The 24,433-nt window shown below is 37.3% G+C and overlaps 1 protein-coding gene across 5 annotated transcripts in view; it reads right to left on the reverse strand.

Annotated features, from left to right (window-relative positions):
* Nucleotides 1–24,433, reverse strand: part of DENND4A (DENN domain containing 4A) — a 53,076-nt gene that overhangs the window by 6,580 nt on the left and 22,063 nt on the right. For all 5 annotated transcript variants that reach the window (XM_062601742.1, XM_062601740.1, XM_062601743.1 and 2 more), the window contains 20 exons: nt 23,248–23,314; nt 19,822–19,880; nt 19,020–19,164; nt 18,271–18,446; nt 16,334–16,434; nt 14,520–14,738; nt 13,888–14,033; nt 10,867–11,000; nt 10,155–10,290; nt 9,373–9,579; nt 9,149–9,277; nt 8,739–8,883; nt 7,140–7,259; nt 5,441–5,581; nt 4,174–5,267; nt 3,059–3,269; nt 2,203–2,297; nt 1,021–1,196; nt 769–915; nt 110–320 (listed from right to left, as the gene is read on the reverse strand). In XM_062601742.1, the coding sequence (XP_062457726.1) occupies nt 110–320; nt 769–915; nt 1,021–1,196; nt 2,203–2,297; nt 3,059–3,269; nt 4,174–5,267; nt 5,441–5,581; nt 7,140–7,259; nt 8,739–8,883; nt 9,149–9,277; nt 9,373–9,579; nt 10,155–10,290; nt 10,867–11,000; nt 13,888–14,033; nt 14,520–14,738; nt 16,334–16,434; nt 18,271–18,446; nt 19,020–19,164; nt 19,822–19,880; nt 23,248–23,314 (3,859 nt within the window). The remainder of the gene's footprint in view (nt 1–109; nt 321–768; nt 916–1,020; nt 1,197–2,202; nt 2,298–3,058; nt 3,270–4,173; nt 5,268–5,440; nt 5,582–7,139; nt 7,260–8,738; nt 8,884–9,148; nt 9,278–9,372; nt 9,580–10,154; nt 10,291–10,866; nt 11,001–13,887; nt 14,034–14,519; nt 14,739–16,333; nt 16,435–18,270; nt 18,447–19,019; nt 19,165–19,821; nt 19,881–23,247; nt 23,315–24,433) is intronic.

Genomic DNA, 24,433 nt, shown 5'->3' on the forward strand with positions numbered 1-24,433 from the left:
AAAACCCAGTATTTCTCATAAGTTGGAACAGTTAATTCTGTTCTAATCAATGCTATTTCACAATCTATCACACACTTGAAATGACATTTAAGGTAGAAAAACTACACACTGTTGGTCCTTGCAAAGTAGCAGGCAGGCTACCAGTAGGAATGATATGGCTGATCTTCTGGTTTTCCTTCTCATCTTCTTCCAATGGACCAAAAGTACTGATACTCCTTGCTACAGGGTGACTTGTACATTCTGACGCAGAGGTATTTTGTCTTCTTCCTGAGGGGATCTGGATACTTCTGGCACAACTGTTCTCATGCTGCTTAGATTTGCTAGGGAAGGGGAGGATAAAAAAAAGGTTAAGAATCTCAGCTTTCTGCTTCACTCTGAGTGCTCAAACATACATACAAATAAACTGGAAATCATTGACCTGACATGTCAAATTCTACCTTGTCATCCACCACACTCATTCATGTTACAGTGCAAGTTCTACTCCCCCCCTTGCAATGATAATAAACACAAGCATCCTAAAAAGAGTGGATAAAATTTGCAGAATTACAGATGCCTACATGAATTGCTGTATTAGGAGTGAAATGGTAAACACCATGCTGAAAAAACATGATGTGGCCAAAGGAGATAAGGGAGAGGCAGCAAGAAGATCCCCTCTCAAATCAATTTCTGCTCTCAAGAGTATGTTATTAAATTTATTTCTGTTGACAAGGAAAACATGCATATCCACAGAGAACCTGAGCAATTTCTAGGCAGAAAATGCAGGTTTACCTATTTGAATTTATATCCTCTTGAACAGACATTAGAGATGTAGCAAGGCCAACAGTAGCTGCAGTGCTACAGGACTTCCCACTCTGATTTGAGAATAGTGATGGGTACTGCATGTTTTCTGTAGAAGGGCTGGACTTCAGGAAGTAACTGCAGAGAAAGCAAAAGCTTAATATCATTAAAAAAATAAAAAGAAAACACCACTTCACAATTATGAGCATTCAGAATTGAGGAAAATCAAGATAATGTTATTACCGTCCAGGTCGCCGCAGATCTCTGATCTCTATGCTTAAAAAAGGCAGGAATAAATTGCCACAGAATGGACACGTGGTGTTGAGATTTGAATCATCTGCTGTCCAACCTGCCATGATTTCTTCATCATGAACCAAGCAGTCACAAGTTCGACATCGTGAACAGCTTGAGATGAGGACCTGCAAGCAGCAGAGCACAGAAGTCCACTATCACACATTCTCAAAACTACTCTTCTTTTACAAAGCAGTTAAAACTATCACCAAAATCTTGGCCCTTAGATGAATACTGCTTGCCACTCACACAAGTTCAGTCATGTATGTGCTCCCAAGCTTCATGTTAGAACATTTGGGTTTAAACTTACGTATTTCACAACAATTATTACATCTTAAATCCAAACTGCACTAGCATATGGTAAATGACTGGAATGAGCATAGTCTGAAAAAGGTATTAAATGCAGGTCTATGTTCTGTTGCAGCAAGTAGACTGGGGTCTGGAACTATGCTCATGAAATAAATATACTTCAGCTAATGGGTTAGGTGATCCTTGTATGGCTTCTCAGAGGAAAACAAGCCAGTTATAATATTGTAACATGTCATTTGTAATCTCTTTGCAAACAGGGATATTTATGCAGCTACATAAATCATTCTTAGAATTTAAACACTCTCCTGTAGTGACTGCCAGCGTAATAAAAATGTGGGGAAAAAAGGAAAGATGAAAATGACCAGCCACTAGTCCAAATCCACCAAAGGAAACAAACAAAAAAGAAAAGGGAAAGAGAGCCACCCAGAATCAGTGTAATAGTGAAAAGCAAAGCGCTCTTACAGGAAGCTGCAACAAGAAATAGCTAGTTATCTATTCTGTATTTTAAAATGTACGGCGCTATTTAAGTCTTGGCATTTTCACTTCAAACAAATTTAGCTGCCCAAGGGATTTGGATGCCTGAATTCAATGGCATCCAGTTCTCAAACGCTTGAGACCTACAGCTTTAAGGACCAGAGATCTGACTGCAATAAAGACATTTCTAGAGCAGAATCTGAAATGAAACCTACTGTGTCAAGGAAATATTTATCCATCTTTCAGTGGATTAATTTTAAGCTTTGAACTTTACCAGAGCTTCAGATAGCATTTATATTTTAAGACATATGCTTTTAGTGTATCAATTAAAATCAATAAATCATCCTGTACCTCCATAGCGTAGTTCTGAAACACGCTGGTACTGCTTGTACTGCAAGAAGATATCAACTCTGATTTGTCAGGTAAAGGGAACTTTGAAAGAGAACCTATTAACAGAAAAAAACCAAAGTATTAGTATTCAGAATATGCATTTCTTCTGGTCAAACAATAATGCACTTATAAAATGTGTGATGGAAGATGCAACAAATAGATATACTCAGACAGAAAGAAACGTGAAGCTGGAGTGTGAGGCTGCCATCTGCCCAGCACCAGCAATGGCAGAAATAAAACCTACCAACACAGAAATTCCATATGTTCAGTTTTCTTTTTACAACAGTTGGTAGCTTGGAAACAAATTTTACAGATTAAGTAATTCATACCCACACTTTCTGTCTGGACAAAAGCTAGGCAAGGATAAGAGGTGCTGCAGATATCCCTGACCCTTCTCTCTGCCAGAGTGAACGAGCCAGGCTCCCCTCAGCCTTAGGATGCCCCAGTACCCTGACCATGACTAATTCTCCACTGCTCCTCTCCAGTTCCTTCCCATCCCACACACTGGGAAGCCAAGTCTGGGCATGCTCTTTTCAGTGCAAAGTGGAGGGATCTAAGTAGACAGATCTTTCTTTCATTTTGATTCAGCTTAACACACTGTACTCCATAATGACAGTACAACAAAAATTGATTCAACAGTCCCTATCAATTATCAGCAAAAAACCCAACCCAAACCCCAAAGTCTGTCTGATGATCAGCTTCAATAGTGGCTTATAAAAATAGTAACAATTTTCCAAAAAGGGTTTACTACTACTCTTAGAAAACTTGTAAAACTGGAATGTTTTTGTTCCGAATGCTGCAATGCACAAACTCTTACCACACTGGTCAAATTGTTTTGCTGAGCCATCATGGGAAGCTGAGCTTTCTAGGCTTGTCCTGCTGAGACCAATTCCTTTAATTTCTGAAGTGGTATTCTCCTGAGGAGAAGCACTTTCAAAATCATTGCAGACATCTTCATCAGTTAGAGAAGTAGATTCTGAGTCCAGAGCTCCAAGAGATGAAACGCTTGCTCGGTCTGAATTTTGATCCTGAGAGAAGAAAACAAATTGCACTGAGAGAAAGGAAAGCAAAAATACTTCTGAAAATAAGAGGTAGGCTTCTCTGGCTCAGTAAATTCAAAGCGTGAACTCTCATTGGAAAATCACTTGGCTCAGATGTGTATTCAGAACCAATGTGAAACAAGGCAAGTTTCACTCAGGGTTAAACAGCTACATCAGGATTCTCGCAAAAATATTTCTCTAAGAAATGAAAACCTAAATCGGAACTTAAACATTTTAATTCTGTAACTTCTTCCCACATTGCTATAAAAGTTAGCAGCAGCCACAGGAATACATTAGGATAAGGAAGGCATCCTTAACACTTCAGTTAGTTAGTCTCAGATCAATCTTAAACACATAGGACAGCAGACCAAGAGCAAACTGTGTCTACCTTCATTCCCAAGGACTGGGAACGCAGTGAGCTTTGGTTTGAGTTGGTAGCAGCAGACAACATTCTAACCAAATGGTCTTAGTTCAAAATTAGCCTTAAATCACTTTGATAAGCAATATAAGCAGATTTTCCTTTTTTCATAAAAGCAGTAAAGTCTTAAAGCCATTATTGTTTATTTAAGCATTTTTTCTTTAGGTAAATATGGGAAGACAGAGCAGTCCCCTCTGCACTGTCACAACACTGTGCTATATTTATGTTTCCCCATTAAATATATTCTGAGCCAAAATTTGATGTGATTCAGGACAATAAGATTAGGGGTCTTGCAATTCAAACGTGATTAAAACAACTTAATGTACATAGTCTACCATGATGCTTGCATTCAAACGGTGGGTTCATCACACAAGAGTCAGTGATTAAAACTTTACAAAGCTTTTTCTTTAATTTATAGGAGCTTAAGGTGTTTGGGTTTTTTTTGGAGGGGGAGGAGTAATGATAAAAATTTACCTTTGAGGATGCAGCATACATTGTAAATTTTGAGTACCACTTGCTAGCTTTCTCTGCAACCCCTTTTCCAGCAGAAAACATGCTGCTTTTTAGAACATCAAACTTGGGTGTTAACAGCGTATCCAAGTTGAATGATGGTGAAGACACAAGTGTTAATGCACTAGCTGCATCTTGTGGCTGTTCCTTTGCTGGACTATTTGGGGAATAAGCTGGGGAGGACCAAAGCCTATCTCTTGTCCTTTCTTCATTTCTTGCATGATAACTCTTGGATTTGATAAGACTGGATGGCCTTGGGGAGTTTGGGGGAAGGCTGGACCTCCTGCAAGGCTGGATTATTGTTGGACTCTTTTTATTAGCATTTCTGTCATCGAAGGGCTTTTGCAACTCAATGCTTGGGGCACGACTTGACAATGGGCTGCTCATATTGTTCATGTACATAACTATCTCTTCAGCTAAATCTCGTCTTGCAGATGGAGTAGAAACACTTCTATCATCATCATCCTCCTCTTCCTCTTTCTGCTGTTCTGTCTCGGCCACCAGCAGAGACAGTGGATCAAATCCGGTTTCAACATCTGTCTTTTCAACTGGCTTTACTGGAAAGCTGCTCTTTCTCTGCAGCCTTTTGGATTTTTCACTGGAGGGTTTCACTGCTGTAGCTGTTTCAGGTTCTGCATCCAAGTCTTCCAAATCAAAGATAACAGGAGACTCCGTTTTATCTGTGAAACTGCAATCAAAAGCTGCGTCTTCATCACTAGATTCTTTCTCCAGGCTTTCTCTCTTAGATCCTAAAGAAGAACTTCTGATATTAAGAGTTTTTGGCCTTATGCTTTTCTGTAATGCACTAGATAGGATTTTGGCATCTGCTCCTAGTTTTTCAACCATTTCTCCAGGGTTTGTTTCCTGATTTATTCTATTCATCATGAGTCCCACTAAGCCATCTCCACTCAGATTACGGTTCCTGCTTTCCCATGGTATCTCCCTTAAGTCAGGTTCCACTGCGCTTTTATGTCTCTTTCTTAAGGATTTACTTTTTATAACTTCTGCATCACTGGCATCCTCAAAAGATGATGTAAAGAGCAATCCTACAGAACTCTCTGAAAAACAGATGAAACATGGTTCTTTATGTCTTGCTATGCAAGAAAATGGAACAAAAGTACATAAGAATGTAAACTTGTCTCATCTTTGGAACAGTTTACAACATAGATGGAATTCACTATATATTGTGCTAGTGGTTAGAAAGCTCAGTTCTATTTTCTCTTCCACTCACCTGTGCTGGCTTCTGCTACGGTACTGTCAACTGTACCATTGAGCCGCACGATGCTAGAAGTGGTTTTGGCATTACTTGAGTTCTGGTAATTTAGTTTAGGCAGGCAGTCACCACTCCCTTTTGTGCTCTCCACTTCAGACACTGTATATAGAAAAGGACAGACAGTTCTTTAGAAACAAAGCAACTTAATTTAAATCTCAAGTTCTGTGACCTATTAGATGTTTCATGTAGGACTGACAGCAGGTTGTACATATCCCATTGATGCATAAGGCCGATATCTACTTGCGCAGAGGTTTTCAAGCTTAATGACTGAACTATGGATACTTAATTCCCAGCATGACTTTTATAACTTGAACTTCCATAAACTTCTATACACTGAGGCCAAGTAATCAGTTCTTGCATACAAAATTGATGGTTGTGGAGCCTAAGACCACCTGTGTTCACTTTCAAATCACAGCCATAAGAGTATTCTGTCCTGCCTTTGCAAGAGCTCAGGGCCAACAAGACTATCTTTGTCCAGATCTCCTTAACCCCACATGCATGACCATGACTACACAAGAGAAATAAAGCAAATGCTGCAGTATTTATGTTCACCTCTTTTTGATATAAAGAAATTCTGTTGCAGGTGGCTACCCAAAATAGAAAACTACTTTTCTGAACAAATTTGAGCAACTTAATATTCTCAAGGTGCATTCATAAGCACAAAACATTTTCACCACATCTATTACCAGGGAGAGACACAATCTTGACTTAATTATGGCTAAAAATAATACAAGCTTTCAGCAGACTTTACATTTTCTGTGTCCTCACAAGTTTCAGTAAACATAAATGATCTGCTTGCCACCTTATCCATGGTCATAAGAACATCCCTGTAAGTCACGAATGTACAAGCAAACTGTAGAAAAAATACTAATGCTAGAAGGAAGACTGTGGTGAAAAGAAAACACTGAAGTAAGTTTTCAGGTTCTGTATTTTCTCATACTTTTACACCACATTCGCTTGATGAGGGAATAAGTAACTCAAATAGTAGGAGACAGCACACTGAAAAATGTAATGATATTATTAGAAGAGAATTTATTATTATGAATGTGGGAATCTCCAGTAACTGTACATTTTTACTATGCAATTTCATCTGCTGTATGCTTGCATAAAGTCTATGCTGCTCAACTGCAGTTAAGGGATTCATGAGCAGCAGATATAAAACCTGAAGAAAAGAAAAAGGTCCACAATGAATCCAAAGCTTCTCCCATTTCTGAAGCACCTCCTAAATTTTGAGAATTCCCAGGAGCTGAATAATTGAGTCCCCTCTCACAGACCTGCAGAAATTCAGCCCTTCTTCTCTTAGGGGACTGATAAAGAAAACAGACTGGTAGAAAAGCTTTCCCTGTAGATTATGCCTATGAAACAACTATTTTTTTTTAAAGACAAAACCGTGAAGCTGTAATTATCATTAAGCCTTTATATTATCACCATCACTTATTTGAAACAGAGGAGGGGAAAAAAAGAACTGCAATTTTAAAAGTTAAACCATTATACATCCAGAAAATTACACTTAGAGAAAAAAAAACTTGAGGCATGGGCATAAACTGCCATTATCGCACACACTCACTATAAAAAACATCAGATGTCCCACTTAGCTTTTGCTGAAATCCCTATTTATCCACAGTGAACTAGATATCTGTATCCACAAGATACATACGAGAACTGGAGTCACTCTCTCTCTTGTCCTCCTTTTGTTCTTGTATATCTTGAAGACACGTTTTCCCTTGCTTGGCTTCTTCTTTGAATGATGTGTTATTGCCAGAGTCTGAAAGTCCTCCTAGCACAACAGGGCAATGACATAACAAAGATGGTTATGGTAGTTAATAGCATGACATAGTTAAACAAAATAAATTGAATATCCACAGTAATTCAAAGGACTCTTATCAAGGACTCTTGGGTTGCCCAGGGAGGTTGTGAATTCTCCATCCTTGGCCGTGTTCAAGGCCAGGTTGGACAGAGCCCTGGGTGACATGGTTTAGTGGAAGGTGTCCCTGCCCATGGCAGGGGGTTGGAACTGGATGATCTTAAGGTCCTTTCCAACCCTAACTATTCTAGGATTCTATGATCCTAAGTACATTGTAATTAACAGTGAACATTTTACCACAGAAAAGTAAGAAAAGTGACTGGTTTACTTTTACAGTAGTAGCATTAAAGCGATGCTCTATAGGATGAAATTAAAGGGGTAATTTGCAACATTTCTGTTTAAATACTGCACTAAAGCAGTGCTTGTCTTTGATTCTGCTGCCTGGTTTATTTGATCAAAATGCCACATCTCTTCTAGAACTCCAAGAGGCAGCTAAACATGGGTTCATTTTAGCATAGTGTTTCTCATGTTTAGCATATTTAGCATAGTGTTTCTCAAGAGTTTCTGCATGTAATTCTCATGGTTTTACTCTAGAAAATAAAAAAATTGAAACAATGCAGCAGCAACCATGAGTTTGTTTGCAAAATAAGGTGAAAACAACCAACACCACCCAAAATAAAACCCTGCAAACATTCAAGCCACTGTTTGATCATTCTTATGACAAAACACCATCCCAGGTGTATTAATATAGTCTGATTGATTTAATGGGCAAAATTTACTTGATGCTGGTGTGGTTGTCAAATAGCTCTGGGTGGAAGTGACCTTAAAAAGATAATCCAGATGATAGTCTTACATGTACACTGCAAGGTCTTCAACAGTCAACTACATCTAAACTAACTATATTGCTGGTACTTCACAATGTACTATCTTGCTTTACTAGTAGTGAGTTATAGATACTGTGGAAAGTAGTAGCTATGAAAAATACACACTACAGGTATGGTAATATAGCCATTTGAATGGCACATAAATCTTTCCTGGAAACCAACCCAAAATTTACAGCCTCAAATACTGTGCTTATATTCTAGGTAAAAAATAAATACCATCATTTCACTTGGTCCACAGAACCTGAAAATGGTTCTACAAACTCAAGGACTAATTCTGGTTTCCTCTTAACATCAAAAAATGGGGAAAACAAAAAGAGGCAAGGCTGGAGAGACGTTTGTCAGTTATGAGACTGGCTATTGTATGAACTAGGGTAATTATCACATCGATTTCCAGCTCATATTTTATCTCCATGAAGAGCAGCTACAATAAAGAGCAAGCAGACTATTTCTGCAAAAACTTTTTGGTTTTCCCTCTAAATGCTTTTATCATGAAATTCACAACAGAGCTTTTAGAAATAATTTTCTTATCAGCATGAAGGTAACAAAGAAGAGGACGTTAATACTATACCAGGAGTTGCTGTATGTGATGTGTTTGCTGGTAGCTTTTTCAATGCTTTTTTGAACTGTGCTATTCCTAAAACAACATTTCGTACTTTCATCCACAGGAAATAGCCACCTCGATTGCTTGAAGGCCAGGTGCTTTCCAGAACAGCCTATTTTGGAAATATTGGAAGTCAAACACAGTCATCTCAAGGAACAGTCAGGTATGAAATAAACTTCCATTTCAAATTGGGTTACATTGGCAGTTATAAAGTAGACTTCTAAGACTACAAAGACAACACAATATTCCATCTTTTATTTCTTTCAGTTACTAGAAATGACACAGTTACATCTGAACTGCTCCCTTACTTTGTTTGCTTCTATTTGCCTGGATAAAAACGCATCTTTTGGTCTTCCTCCTCTTGCAAAAATACTTACCTTATTGTAATAGCCATAAGTAATGGCATTAGGGTCAACACCAGCTTTCTGCATTTCAAACAGCACTCGCACTGCTAGCACAGGCTGCCCATACTGTCCACACAGTTGCATGAGTACTCGGTAGCACACCTGAAAATACACACAAGTTAGTGCTGTGTTTCTGTAGTCTCATATACCCCATTCAATAAAACCCACGGGCTGTTTCTGGAATCCTGGACTTTTACCTCATCAGGTGGATCTATTTTTTTGGTATGCATTTTTTGCAGCACATCATAAGCAGTTTTCAGAGCCCTGACTTTTGAATGGCACACTTTCACATACGCAGGAAGGCAGATAAACCAAAGACCGTAGCAGTGACGTAGCAAACACCTGGACCACATCTGTGGTATGGATGAGTACTTCTTAGCAATTTTATGTGCTGATTTAATTTCCTGTAAAGAATCATCAAGGTTATTTGTGTGTATTTACATACACATTACACAAACCTACATGTTAAAAACTGACCATATATCATTAAACATGCGGAAACTGCAACATTATTATGAACATACAAGTGGGAGAGAAAATTAAAGCAGAGTGAGTAATACCAAAACCACTTCCTGTGCAATATTTTACTCTTTAAAACTTGTATTTCTTTACATTTTTTGCCTATTTTTTTTGTCTGCATTATTTTGTAAGAAACATTTGAAAGTTAGTGCTCTTGGATAGTGAAAAGCAATTAAAAAGATAATATGGGAGCTCAATAGTTTATGCTTCTAGCGAACAGCATGAAGAATGTGGAAGGTATGGGGACAGCACAGCTAATGACAACCTGTGATCGGGGGCCCTGTATGACATGGTATAGGCAAGAAGAGGTAAACATCCAAAGAACTACTAGCATGGTCACTGAATCAGTGAAACACCACTAGGTTGCAGCCACTGCTGGTCTTTCTAGCCCAACTCAAGATGAAGGCAGCAAGCTGTCACTTTCCAGAGCACATCATGCTACAAGAATAACTGCAAGTACCTGTTTAGTTCTTCTGAACATTGGTGATGGGCTGTTGGGACTACTGGCTTTTGAGGACAGTTTGTTACTTGGTGCTTTGAGAAATCCTTCTGGTCGCTCAAACAGATCCAGTTTTAACACTGGAAATCCATTATAGCTGTAAAAGAAACATGTCAATTAACTCCTGGAAGGCAGTTCCAGAATGCGCATCACATAATAGCAAATGAAATCAATTACATAATTGCACTGGAAGCTACACACGAAATAGAAAACACAAACATAAACCTTTAAAGACACCACTGACAAAGTGGTTTACTAATCCATCTGCATGATTTCATGACCCTGCACAGTCTCTTGACCTGTTATTTCAGTGTAAACAACTTCAGTTGATAAAATCATTTGCTTTCATAGCATTTTCTTTAATTAATGTGTCAAAGTCTTGATCCTAGTTAATAAAAAAATTACTGGGGGGCTTAATCCCTAGTGAGCATCACATGACAGAGGTTTATAAAAATCAATATGAACAGTATCAAAACTACCCAAAAGATTAAATTAGATTTAAAAATGTTTCCCATCAGTAATGAAGAAACCCATAGGGAAACTCACTTGACATAATTATAGGAAAAATCTGTACTTTGTGGGTATAAAAAGAACCCAGAAACTAAACCAAGATTTTGCAGAGTTAGGATGCTGTTAGGATTTTGGCTCGCATCCTACTGTGTCCTTGTATTACCTGTATTGTAGAGGGTGCTCTTCACCATTTGGCAGATGGGGAATCTCAGGTGGTGTTATGAAAACTGTATGCTCACTCTTGTATGACTCATCCAGCTCTATAAGTCGTGTTTCCCCAGTTTTGTCCATATCTACCTGGAGAGTTAGGTTAAATGAAAAAGTAGTCACTTGTGTTACTGTATTTTCTGCTGTTTCAATGACACGGTCAAGCAGGAGAAAGTCTGTAGCAGCATCAAAGGACTGCATCTTAAAAGCAAGGGTGCCTTGCAAAGTTAATGTGAATAGCAAGTGTTTTGCATTGATTTTCTGAACTTTACCCTAACACAACAATCGATTGTCAGTGATGTAGTCCAAGCTGACTATTTTCAGGTAAATATAACAAGCAGTTGTACAAAGAAGTTTGTCTTTCTGAAAACAACCATTTCTGGAACTATGATTTCAACTGCAGCAGTAATTTGGAATTAATTTTTAAGTATGAAATTAGAAGCTATTTTGCCCCCCTTTTTTTCTCTATTTTAACACTGAAAGCAATAACAAACTATTATCCAATTGCCTGAAGTATACAGAATCTACAAACAACACTATTTAAGCAATTTCAGTCACTTACATATTCATTAAAGTCATGCTAGCTTGCAGAGATTGCAGAAATACACATGCATTCAAAGTGATAATGGGATAAAAACATGTGACCTTACTAATTAAAGTAACTTTGTTTTCCTAAAGAAACAGTAACCTGAGAGGTGAAGGGTAGATTCCTTTTTTTCTTCTTTCAGATAACTCAGTTGTATATGTGGAAATATAAGAAAGGCACCTTGTAAATAACACTATTACTAAGCATAAATTACAGCTGCACTTGTTTCATTTTGAGCTTTGTAAGTGGGAATTTGCCCATAAATCTGGCTGTGGCCGAGAGGAGATTTGCACTTGCAAATTAATGTCCCTGCTCTAAAGGCAGCAACAGAAACATACTCCTGGGCTCCAGGCAAGTTTCAAAGCATCAAACTGCAGGATCAAGTGGGAGAAAACTGTAAAACAATTGTACTCAAAGAACTTCGTTCTGTTGCTTGAGATCATAAGAACCAATAAAAAAAACAAAGCAAAACTTGGTGACCCCAACCAAGATATTGGGTATCTATGAACTATTTCCCTTTGAGAAAAAGGACAGACAAGCCTTTAACTTACAAGCTTCCTACTGCTACTGATGGCACCACAGAAGCCACAAGGAAGAGAGCAAATGTAACATGTATTACATACCACCTAAGAGCCTTCACTTGATATTTGTACTGATATTCATATTGCTTTTGCCTTTGATCTTCTGTCACCAGCTGTTTCTCCTCTAATGCCTCAATATGCAATGCTTCTGCGTGTGGCAGGAGATGTGTCTCTATCTCAAAGAGCTGGCACTATCAAAAACTATTTCCTTCCTAGTGCACAGAACATGCTTTTTATTCACATACTGAGTGTTCAGCTCACATACTGTCACAGTTTACATTTATAACCATTATTTGAATGGTTTAAGTGGCAACCACATTACAGCCAAATGGTACGTTATTTCAAAGACAGGAATAAGCAACCTGTGGAATGGAAGGACGCATATTCTTCACGCCTTAAGAGTTTAGCAACATGTACAAAAGCAAGTCTATTTCACAGTTCTCTCCCTCCAGTGAGGTGGAAATATATCAAGTAGTTTCAGTAGAATTCCTGAATATTTAAGATTTGATAAACATACAAAGAGGTGTTCTCAGTGACACGTTTTACTGCACGAGACAGATGGAAAGTATTAGCAAACTGAACCAGCCAAGTAGCAGGAACATATGGCTCCTGAAGAGCAGAAATAAACGAAACCTTACTTGGCAACTTAAATACTTCTAGGAATGTAGAAACCCCACAGTTACAAGTTCCACCAGTGACATACAATGAAGCCAGTATCTTAAATATGTATTGAATTGAGATAATTTTTGAATTCCTGGAAAAAGAAAACTTGTGAGACAATTACACCATATCCTTCAGTAGGTGAAATGGGGAATCAATTACAATCTCTGCTGCTGCTGCCTAGGATAAAGGAACACACACAAGATTACTCTTTAACTTAAACTATTCTTACAAATTATTTGAGGCAGGGCTTAGATTATATTTTATGGATTAACTAATTTTACAGCACATAAAACTTGCCTCAACCCAGTAGCCTATAGCTACACATAAGAAAGTCTTGTATCATCTTTCAACCCATGAGATCACTCTTTCCTGCATACCCTTTTGGGTACTGGTTTAGCCAATGAAAGACATTAATATATAAGTAATATATAAATAAATATTCACTTTGGAATATTTGGAATCACTGAAATTTGATGGTCAAAGAGCATCTTGGGTAAAGCTCTAATTCACATAGCAGTCCTTGGTATGCTTCAATATTTTGACTCTGTATGTTACTATTAGGCATAGTATCAGAAACAAAGAGAAAGCAAGAAAGAGAAAAAGGGAAGAGGAGATGTTATCATTGTTCAAAGAAATCCTACATAGAAACCCACTCCATGTCAATGAAAACCCAGTTTCACAAGCAGTTCTAAAGCCATGGCAAATCCTAAACATACAGTAATTCCAGTGCCTCAGTTTCCCCACAATTACCACTGGCATAGAACTAATTATATCATTAATAAAGCCAACCGAAATAAACACTGACAGAAATAGAAGCTGTAGAAGTACAAGTGTTTTCTCATGGCACTATCATGAGCATTTTTTATAGTGGAAAGATGACGCCCACAGCATCAACTAGTAAAATAGCTGGTATTAGAATAGATAAGCCTCTGCTTCAGCTGTACAAGGGGCTACTTCACCTTTTAGAAGCAGAAATGAAACAAAGCCCAACAAAAAAAAGGAAAATGGAAGGCTACAGTGACTAAAAAAGGGAAGAAAAAAATGGAAATCAACTTGCACTTCGAATATATTTTACTTGCACAATATAAAGATATTGTAGGAATCAGCACAAGTTAAAAACCCTGTATGCGGACGAAGACATGCTTACTTTATCTACACAGTCATCAAAAAAAGCAAGGCTTGCATCCTTATCACTGACAAAAGAGCACTCTTCAATGAAGCGAATAAACATCTGAGTTTTGGTCATCAGCGTGTAGAACTTCTGATGTGAACGATCTCGACTTTTGAGGAAACCTATAAAGTGAAATCAGAATCAGGTAAGAATGCCTAAACCAAAGAAGCCCTCACCAAAAGTCAGCCTACATTCTACTAATGAGCAGCCATAGCATCAGAATTGTTTGGGTTGGAAAGGTCCTTAGAGATCATCCAGTTCCAACCCCCTGCCATGGGCATGGACACCTTCCACTAGAGCAGCTTGCTCCAAGCCCCTGTGTCCAACCTGGCCTTGAACACTGCCAGGGATGGGGCAGCCACAGCTTCTCTGGGCACCCTGTGCCAGCACCTCAACACCCTCACAGAGAAGAATTTTTTCCCAGTATCTAATCTAAATCTATCCTCAATAACCTTTCTGCAGTGTTTGTCACTACTATGTGATTTTATCTGTACCTGTATTTCCACCATTGTTTATAACATTAACACCACAAACGTTTTTATTCTTTAAATAACAGAGAATCTAAAATAATAAATTAGGATACATAAAACAAGTTTATGAGTCTTCACCTTGTAGTTCAAACAGAGAACTTGCATCTGTGGCTGTTTCAGAGGGTGCCTCTGTTATAGGCCTGAGATAAGACCTGTAGCCTTTTAGTATTGAGGCCATGAAACACAGAAATGCTTCCTGGATCTCCAGATCTAACAGATGCAATTTCTTCCCAGAATTAAAATCGTAGTCATTCATTGCTAATTCCATTAATGCATCTTCTCTTGGTCGCTGTTGCACTGTGAACAAAAACACCATTATAATGGTTTACTCCCCCCCCCCCCCCCCCAGTATTCATAAGAAAGAAAAAAGGTATCCTATTAGAATCACTGATTACTGAGCTCCATTAAGTTTGGAATAGATTAATACACGCTGTTAAATTCAATCATGATGTGCCAGAATGGATTCAGTTTGACTTTTTACAACTCCTGTATCTCTGGGTAACATCAAAAGCCTTTATTTATTTACATTTACCTTTTCAGCACATTAGTTAGTACAGCAACAGAGAGAACCAGTATGGCTAGAGCTTTAAAAAACCCCTCAAAGAATGCTGTTTGTAGAAATATGTGAAAATTCTTCTTAAAGAATCATATTTTAAGGACAAACAGATAGACGGAACGTACATTATTGTGTTTTCTTTTTTACAGTGCTTTTCATTTCAAAGTGTTTTCAAAAAGCAGGCAATACACATTAAGTACCTATATACACAGAGAAGCACCACTTGGATACAAAGTGAAGCCACCAAAATACAACACAATGCAAAATGCCAATACAGAGAGAAAGCAAGCTTTTTATTTCAAGCTCTAGCAAAATGCCTATTCTTAAAGTAGATACTTGCATCAACATTTTAAAGAAATCAGGACTCTAGCTAAGACTTCACTGCTATAATAACCTTCTGTTTCTGTGTATTCTAATCAGGACACAGTTAAAGTCTAGTGACCTCAATAGCCAAGAAGTGTAAATAGCCTTTAAAAGTGCCCTAAATCCAAGTTAAATTACAAAGATCCCATGCACTATGCTTTCCAGGTATGTATTCTCAAAGACGTAGAGTTGGACAACCCCATCCTTTTCACACTCCAATTTAAGTCTTAACCACTTGCTGTCTCTGCCACAGAAACTTGATTTTTCAATTGCATTATTGCTGCTAAAGGTTCCCTCCAATGCCTGCAAAACTCATCTTCTAAGCAGACAGGTAATGCCAGAGTGCTGACAGACTTCCTTCCCACTTCACAAAGCCTATTAGCTCTGATACCCAAGCACATCAGCTGGCCTTGACTACATTGCTATTTCCAAATGCTTTGTTTTAAAGAAGTCACTAACATCACTCTTACCAATTTTTCACGTTAAAATTCAATATATTTTGCCTGTATCAATAACCAGTTTCCGTTTTTACAAATATTCAGTATTTGTGCTATACATTAAAACCTCCAAAGTTTATAAAACATTATTTCCATCTTAAAATTTAGATATGTCAGTTATCTCAATTGTCAAGATGTCAACAGACTTGAGCAGGCTTTGAGGACCAAAAGGTGTTTATCTGATCCTGGCCTACACTTTGCTTTACTATTCCCTTCTCATAAAAGCTCTGCTTTTTTTCCAGTGGGAAGATAATCAGTACAAAGGGGTACCTATTGAACATCACCTCCACCCCAAAAGCCCCTATGTAGGTTCTAATGTCTGGCCTTAAAGCACAGATTTTCCTATTCGGTACAATAACATTATGGTTTTTTAAGGTGACTTTTTACATATTTCAACATATTTAATTAGCTATATTTATCCGTTAATGTGACACACTATATTCAATGTAAATCTTGCTATGTACTTTCCCACTCACATTCTGCCAGTTGCTGATATAAATTACTTAAAGTGTTCATGAGATTTTTACAAGGTTTCTTTGGTAAGATCTTCCATGCTATGGTTTTCTTATCTCCAGTTCTGAAAGGAAAGAAACAAAAATGAGTGAGTATACACATGAAGAGTGTGTGCCTCTAGGACTGTATTTCTCACCAGAGAAATGGGAGAACAGAGAAAATTTGCTCCATTAAAACACAACTGAGGAGGATCGAAAACCAACCAATGAAGTGAAACTTGATTTACTATATAGAGACTGACCACAGCCATCCAACCAATGCCCCATATTTCAGGATGACAGTTATGCTGACATTCTCTAGCACTGCAATCAATCCACTTAGAACTCATGAAAGATGGATTAACAGTATTAAGCACCAGCCATTGCATGAGCCACCACCACACATGCTATGATCTGAGTTGTCCTTACTTAAACTAGGATGGAGATAATGACTAGAATGCCCACAGTAACCTGAATTCAAGTTGATATGGCAGCTGCTTTGTGTTTAGCAAATATAGATGTGGACTTGAGTGCATCATGATGAAGATGAAAGAAAATGACAATACTCTTCGTCAACAGAGGGCACCAGCAAGCCTCAAGACCCTCTTGGTCACAGAGTTACCAAAACTTTAAGCATTTGTTTGACACTTTTTCCGTATGATGAAATAGAACTAATCTGTTCTAAGAACACGCATTGAAAGTCAGCTAGAATCTACTTATAGCTGAAATATCTATTCTATGGGACAACAAAAATAACTGAAAATAAAGGATTTTCAATTAATGAATTAGACAAATACCAAAAGAAATGCACAAACATGTTCTTCTCTACCAAAAAGAAACAAAACCAAGACTTAAGTTATCACAACCTAGCTTGAACTAGTTCCTGAACATTTCAGAGCAGAACTGCTATACCAAATTGCTATCAGCATAAAATCCTGAACAAGATTTTCTATGCACAAATATTTAATATATGCAGCATTCTCTAAATCCACACACAACTACTGAAGAAAAAATAACCCCACAAATTAAAAAACTTCAGAAAAAAGGTTCAGTTAGGCATAGTAATGCTGAAAGACTGCTACCAACAGGAGGATGACACAAAAGAACACTGACCAGAGACGAAGTACACAGTGACAATATTAAACATTATACTGAACTAAAAGTTTAATGCTGAAATACAATTTGAATCACTTTCAAGTGTTTTAGAATCTTGAATTAGAAGCCTTACACTCTTCCATCTATTTTTATATCACATCATTGCAAGGAAATGAATAATTCTCTGCTTTGATTATCATAACAATATGGACTGTTTCCCCGTAGTTTGAGTGCACTACTGTCCCATACTAGTATTTTAGATACTAAATAATTGGTATAACAGAAAAATGCAGTACCATACACACTTCTGAAGGAGAAATATTATAATACTGCTAATTCAGTTGTTAACAGTGGCATGATCCTAAGTCTTAATTAAGATTCTCACCCATGAAAGTTCACATCTCTAATTCTCAATATGAATTTCCTATACTTCAGATTGATATGAAGTGTGATTTAATTGTTATAATTTTCAAGCAGATGCTCACATGAAGACACTAGAATTTCTTGAAGACTAAGAAACCTCATCACGAGAAACAAAATTGACTATTCTCCTGCAGGCACAACGAAGTGAGAGTATGGTTAATCGAGGAAATGTGCCAAGATGTGCAATAAGATTTTAATGTAAGACTAAAAGGCAATAATATTCCATGAGGACTGAACCTCTACTCTGCTGTGTTGAACAGGAGATGCAGCTCATTTCAGGAAGAAAGTTCAGAGGTTTAAAATACCTCTCCCCTTCAAGTTTTGCCAAAAAAGCTAGTTCTTGCCTTTGAAAACAGGAAACCAAATAAATTAACATAGAAGAAATATTGTTAATAAATACTTACTGAGAAATTGTATTGGTATCTAGGTCAACACAGCTAACATCTGGTGGAGGGTCATAGAGATCAAAGTATCTTGAATCAATTCCCACTATGAATGGGCACGGTGCACTTAACACATCTGCCAGTGCCAAGGGACAGAGAGGAATATAGGGGCAAGGCCAGTGGAAGGGAAATATCATCTTTGGAAATATGCAGAGACAAAAACATAGGTTTAACATCTATAATAGTATAATCTATGCAAGCAAAACCCACACTCCACTAACTCCTACGTCACAATTACTTAACAGATAATTATTACTAAAAATCTAGATGCAGAGTATTGAATAAAAAATGCACTCATTTCTCTAAAATTCAATTTGTAGTATAAAGCTCTTCAGTATAATAGACTGTATATAGCAGAGGTACCAAAACTGCTTAGTGAAGACAGGCAGGAAAGTAGCATGCATTTCAAATTCTGGCAGAGAGAATACAGTGCTATTTGGGAACATCAGGAACTTGTATTTAGTGCATTGTGATGACCAAACAACATCCTTATTTATAACATTTACACACAAAGAACCAACAACAGTTAGTCTTGCTTTTCTGTAAATTTGAGGTATCATTAGCACTGTGAATTTTTCTCTCTGATTATTTTTATTCTTATTTATAAGTAACCTCTAAGCCTAACAGTGCTACTACTAATTTTAGATTTTATCTAAAAACATTCTTTTGTTTCCACTTGCAGGTATATGATTAAAAACCCCATTACTTACAGAGACTAATGCCTCTGTCACACTAGTAAGGACAGAAGGTCGTAATGAATGGATGAGAATTTTATGTTCCGTCACAGCAAACACAAGTAGAGTTACTGCATTTTCAGGTCCTAAATTCTGAAGTAGTGTAGAAAACTTGCCCCCACTGTAAGAGAACATTAACACACTGGTGAGTTACAGTGGACCATAAAAAAAATGCTCAATAGCAAAAGAAAAAAACAGGCATTAGAGTAGGATTTCATGAACATACACCTACAATCTTTCTTTCAAAGACTGCAAAGCAGACTACATGGTACACTTGACTGTTCAGTGAAGAATGGTTACTTCCCAGTAGTAACAATTGTCTTTAACCATAGTCTTTAATCAGTCTAGACTATTTTCAGGATACACACATGATCATTTTTCTTTAAGGAGCAACTTACAGGGAGACAGCATGCATGTCTTTAATCATCCTACTGAACTGAGACATGACAGTTAAGACAGTCACAGAACTCCTTCAATTCCCTTGCAAAACAAAAAGCTTCACTATCTTGGGAACCCAGGTACCAACTCCTAGAAAGGGAATTAACAATCTACATTCTGCCTCAAGAACCACTATAATGACTTGAAAACACATAGGTATTGTTCAGTAAATAGGTATCCTTGTCAGGGCTTGGGTCTAATCACATAAATAAAGCTTCAGACACACTTGCTACAAAAGGCACCAGAGAAGGAAAGGTAATTTGCACAGTTACAACTCAAAGTACCAAATCTTTTCTGCAGTGTAGATCAGAACACATTTCACAATTAAACAGCCACTTGCCTCAGTGGAAGAGGTGATGACACAGGTTGGCTAAGAATCAGGTTATCATGTGGAGATAGCTGGAAAAAGATTTTAAAATACATTCTTTTTATTGTGAGAACTTAAACAACTATAACAAAGAACACCTAAAAATAAAATTTAAACTAAGCTGAACCTTATATATCCCAGCTGTACAGCACTGTAAGAAGCAGCGTGCACTGCTATGCATCAGTATCTTCTAGTAAAAATCAGGCAAAGCACGATCTTTCTTTCTTGGTCAGAACTGAACACATTGCATATTCATAAAGAGGAATTTAAAATAGCTAATACTGCAAAAAACTGAATATATTAACTGCTGAAAAATAAAGCCTTCTGTATTTTAAGGGAAGTGAGGACCCATACTTCATACATAGCTTTCAGGGGCCAGAGTGGGGATTCTTTTTGGATTTAAGGGAAAAGAGATGGATAATATGCATGAAAGGGTGAGATAGTGGGTCATAGCATAAGGTAATATTTTCTTCAGAAGACATGAGAATTAGGCTTTTAGCTGGTAGAAACAGCTCAGCTTTGATAGAATCTTCAAAATTAGCATTAGTTGAAGATCCAAGACAAAGATCTTATTAATTCACATTTTTCTTACAGTGATATGACATCAAGAGAAATCATTCATATATTCAGCATAAATAGGATGATTCAAATGAGGACAAGCATACAGATGCACAATCAACTTATCAAAGATCAGGGTGACATTTTCAGCCATAGTGAATCCAAGGTAACAAGATATCAGTTACTTTCATCCTCCCTTTAAGTGGTCATGCATTTTCTATCTATTGTATAAAAGCACACATAGAAGCAGCAGTAGTAATTTAGCAACCTTTAGTAACATTTCATTTCTGAGTGGTAACAGATAACCAGACAACAGAAGATGAGACGAATTAGTAACACAAATGCCAAAGCACTAAGTCACCTAACACTGTGCCGAGACAGACACAGAACACAAGGCATTAGCAAAAGCCTCTACAAAACTGCTTCCTTGCATATTTCATGTAACAGAGCTTTTGAAGGCTGATGCTACATTTAGCTTCAGTGACAAATGAGGATGGCCACACCACTCTACATGCTAGATTTATCTTCAAATAAGCCACCTTGTGACAACCACCACCATTAGCTTGTCCAGGGAAAGAATTCAGACAACTCATTTTTTCAGACTGAGGTAACCTTCATAAACTACCCTCAGAAAGGAAGCTTCAGCCTAATGTCCTATAGCTTTTGTGTTTCACAAAAGCAGATCACACAATCAAGCATCTATTCCAGGAGTGTCTCCCCCTTAGGCAGAAGGGGCACTTACTGACCCCATTCTTCAGAGAGACAAACACATTACTCAGTGTGCTCTTGAAGTTTTCAGGTTGTGAAATACATCATTATAAGAGGAATATCTGTGTAATATGGGGATGTAGGACATGGAGAATGGGGTTTAGCAGATCCCAGATCAGAAACAACTTATCAACAATGGCAGCTGGAGACCAGGAATCAGGAACACTCCTGAATGCTCTACTAATGGCTATAATTTCTTGGGAACTTAAAAGTCAGGCATATGTCATGCTCTCTCTCACTTGTAACAGATACCAAGAGGGATCTAAGAATGGGTTAGATATCCATACTGGCATACAGACTTACTAAAAATACAGCAGGTTTCATTTTCAGAAAGCATATAAGCACTTGCAAGAAATTCTACAGCAACACATACTCAGAAGGATTTGCAATACTAGTTATTTAGCAAAAGATAACCACGTTTTCAAATAATAAGCTTCAAAGTGAAATTACTACAAGAAATGACTGAAGAACAGCAAAATGAAATGTTAAAAGCTTGTCATTTTCAAGAATACAGACATTTCCCCCACTATTTAGGAAAACATCTTCAATACGATCACCTGTGATTTTATTCAGTGCAGTATCAAACACAACTCAAAAGTCCCTGAAAGCAGCTGAAAGTACTTCTTAGACCTAAACTACCACTACTTACTTTAAAAGCAGTTTGTCCTCTATCTGTACCATCAGCTACTAAAGTAGTACTAACTTGATGCATACAACACTTTGAGAATGCTGTGCATATATATATACACACAGATAAGCAATAAATATACACAAGATATGTAAGGTATAACAGACCTAACTTCATGCCACTTGCTCCAGCTTCTCAGACTTTGTTTCAGGATATACACCCATGTATACTTTGACAGAGTTAATTTTTATAAGTCTGAATTATAAAAATTAAATGTTTTTCTCTAAACTGACTTACAGTTCTCTGTTAATATCTTTAGTGTTCCCAAGCACAAATATTTTACTGAATGTGAACCAAGGAAAACCCAAACCAAGAACTGGGTTTTGAATTGAACTTTAAAATCCTGATAAAAGTGATGGAAGTGTCAGATACATTTTCAGTATAACTGTTCTACAACCCCTTTTCAGTATTAGCAATCAGTGTCATTTCTTTAGAATACCCAAGTATGCTAAGGAAGATCTTTAATACTCAATGTATTTACTCTGAAAGACTTCACTAGCTTATGGACTACTACATTAAGACTGAAAACTGCAAAGGGCTCTCCATATTATTCCATGCAAGTAATAACAGAGAGTTACACCGGTTTGACCAATTCATTCAAAACCACATGATTGGTAGAATAATTACAAGCAGAATAGAGCTGTCTTTTCCTTAGCAATCAAATTTTAACATGTCTATACCCATTCTGCCTCTTAGGAGGAAAAAAAGTACCAAGATTTAATACCACTTCACTTAAGTCTTTGAGAAAGGGATTTCCTCTCTCCTACCAACAGTGACATGGGTGCAATTTCATGTAACTGGTAACCTAATTCTGGCAATTATATCCTTTCACTCACACCCAGTAAAATATGCTGGGTCTTGCAGGTAGGCCAGAATAAGGGTCATATTTGATGAAGTGCCTCTGTCGAATGCGTGCAGCTCTTGCAGTTTTCAGTAAGAGCTATCCATTATGTAGAGGACAGCAGGAAGCCCTTTGGGAAAAGAGGCAATCAGGAATATACACCTCACATCTGGTTTTAATTTTATTTATTTATTTCACACTCAGCCTTCATACAGTAGCAAGAAGAAAACAATTCAAAAGCTACTGCAAAAGTCAAACCAGATGCGGACTTTGAGTAGTTTTTCATTAATTTTCATATACTGTGAAAGAAAGAAAATCGGGTTCTAAGCTTACTAAGCAGTTCCTGAAAGATCTCATTAAAGTCTTTAACTAAAAGGAAACAGAACAGTGAGAAAGCCATAAAAATTAAGTGTATGAATTTAGGAAAACAATCCTGAGCAATAAGAACAACTAGAACATAAAAATTCCATTTTCCATTTACTAACCTGCTCAACTGCTGTTTTGTCTTCACTGAAGACATAGCTATTAAGAAATTTACACTTACCTGAACAAGAATTCTCGGCCTCTGAGGGGATGGAAAAGGAACTTTATGCATGAAATGGGAAATGTGTCTAAAGAAAAAGAAAAATACTGATTTAGTGGAAGTTACAAGCTTCAACTGCTTTAACTCAAGACAAAATTATTGTCAGAAACAGAAATCATTATATAAAAATGCCACTTAATTATTCAGAAGACGAAGCAAGAAAACCCAGCACCCAGACCCTACAGGGATTTTCTGACCTTCAAAACTTATTTTTCTACTACCGACATCCCAAATGGCATGCCAGATTATCTATCAGGCCACAAGGTTCGTTTGTGAGACTGGGAAAGTACAAGGAGCTTTTTAACAAATAGAAATAAAAGTAAAGTAGAAATATTTGAGTACTATAACACCATATCATGCTTCTAAGACTGGCTGAAATGGCATGATTCCTCAGAGACAATAACTGGTTATTTGCCAAGAAATATTCACAGCTGTATATCAGAGTCATTAATTTAATTCATTTTCTTCACTTTCAAATTAAAAATGTTATATAAGATTTCTGAAAAAAAGTATTAAAGTTCTTCCATATACTACAAATACAGATTTTTTTTTTTTAAGCTCTCAGTTTTATGAAGTGATTGAATTTGCACAAGTTCTAAACGTGTAGGAGTTCTACATGATACACATTCACATTTAAAGAAACTACTTGCAATCAGTAGAAAGTCAGGAAGAAACAGGTAATCCATAATAAATCACATGCTACAGCACATGCAACACACTGTCCTGTGATTCCTGCAACTCTTACCACCATTATTATGACACACACAACCAACCAAAGTTGGAAGAAATTTGGACAAACCCACAAATAAGCATTGATTTATACAGAAAACTTGTTCTAGATATTTCTCATTCAAAGCTATACATTTCATATTTTATTGTAGCCACATATCTCACATTTAGATGTATGCTAAACCCCCAATTTCTGCTGGTTTTAATTTTGTGTACTTGTGTCAGGTTTAACTTTTCTGTTGCAGTTCTATAAGGACATAACTGGCCTTAACCATAAGCAGAACTGCGCCTCCTCTCCAGCACTCCTCAGCTGATCTCCCTTGTGTCAGCATGAGTGCTTGTGTAGCCACATGACAAATAAGAACAGGAAAGGAATCAGGCTGACAATGGATTTGGGGTTTTGTCTTTATTACCAGTG

Source organism: Pezoporus occidentalis, unplaced genomic scaffold, assembly GCF_034315485.1.
Source record: "Pezoporus occidentalis ecotype Australia unplaced genomic scaffold, CSIRO_AGI_Poc_V1 ctg72, whole genome shotgun sequence".
Taxonomy (NCBI): Eukaryota; Metazoa; Chordata; class Aves; order Psittaciformes; family Psittacidae; genus Pezoporus; species Pezoporus occidentalis.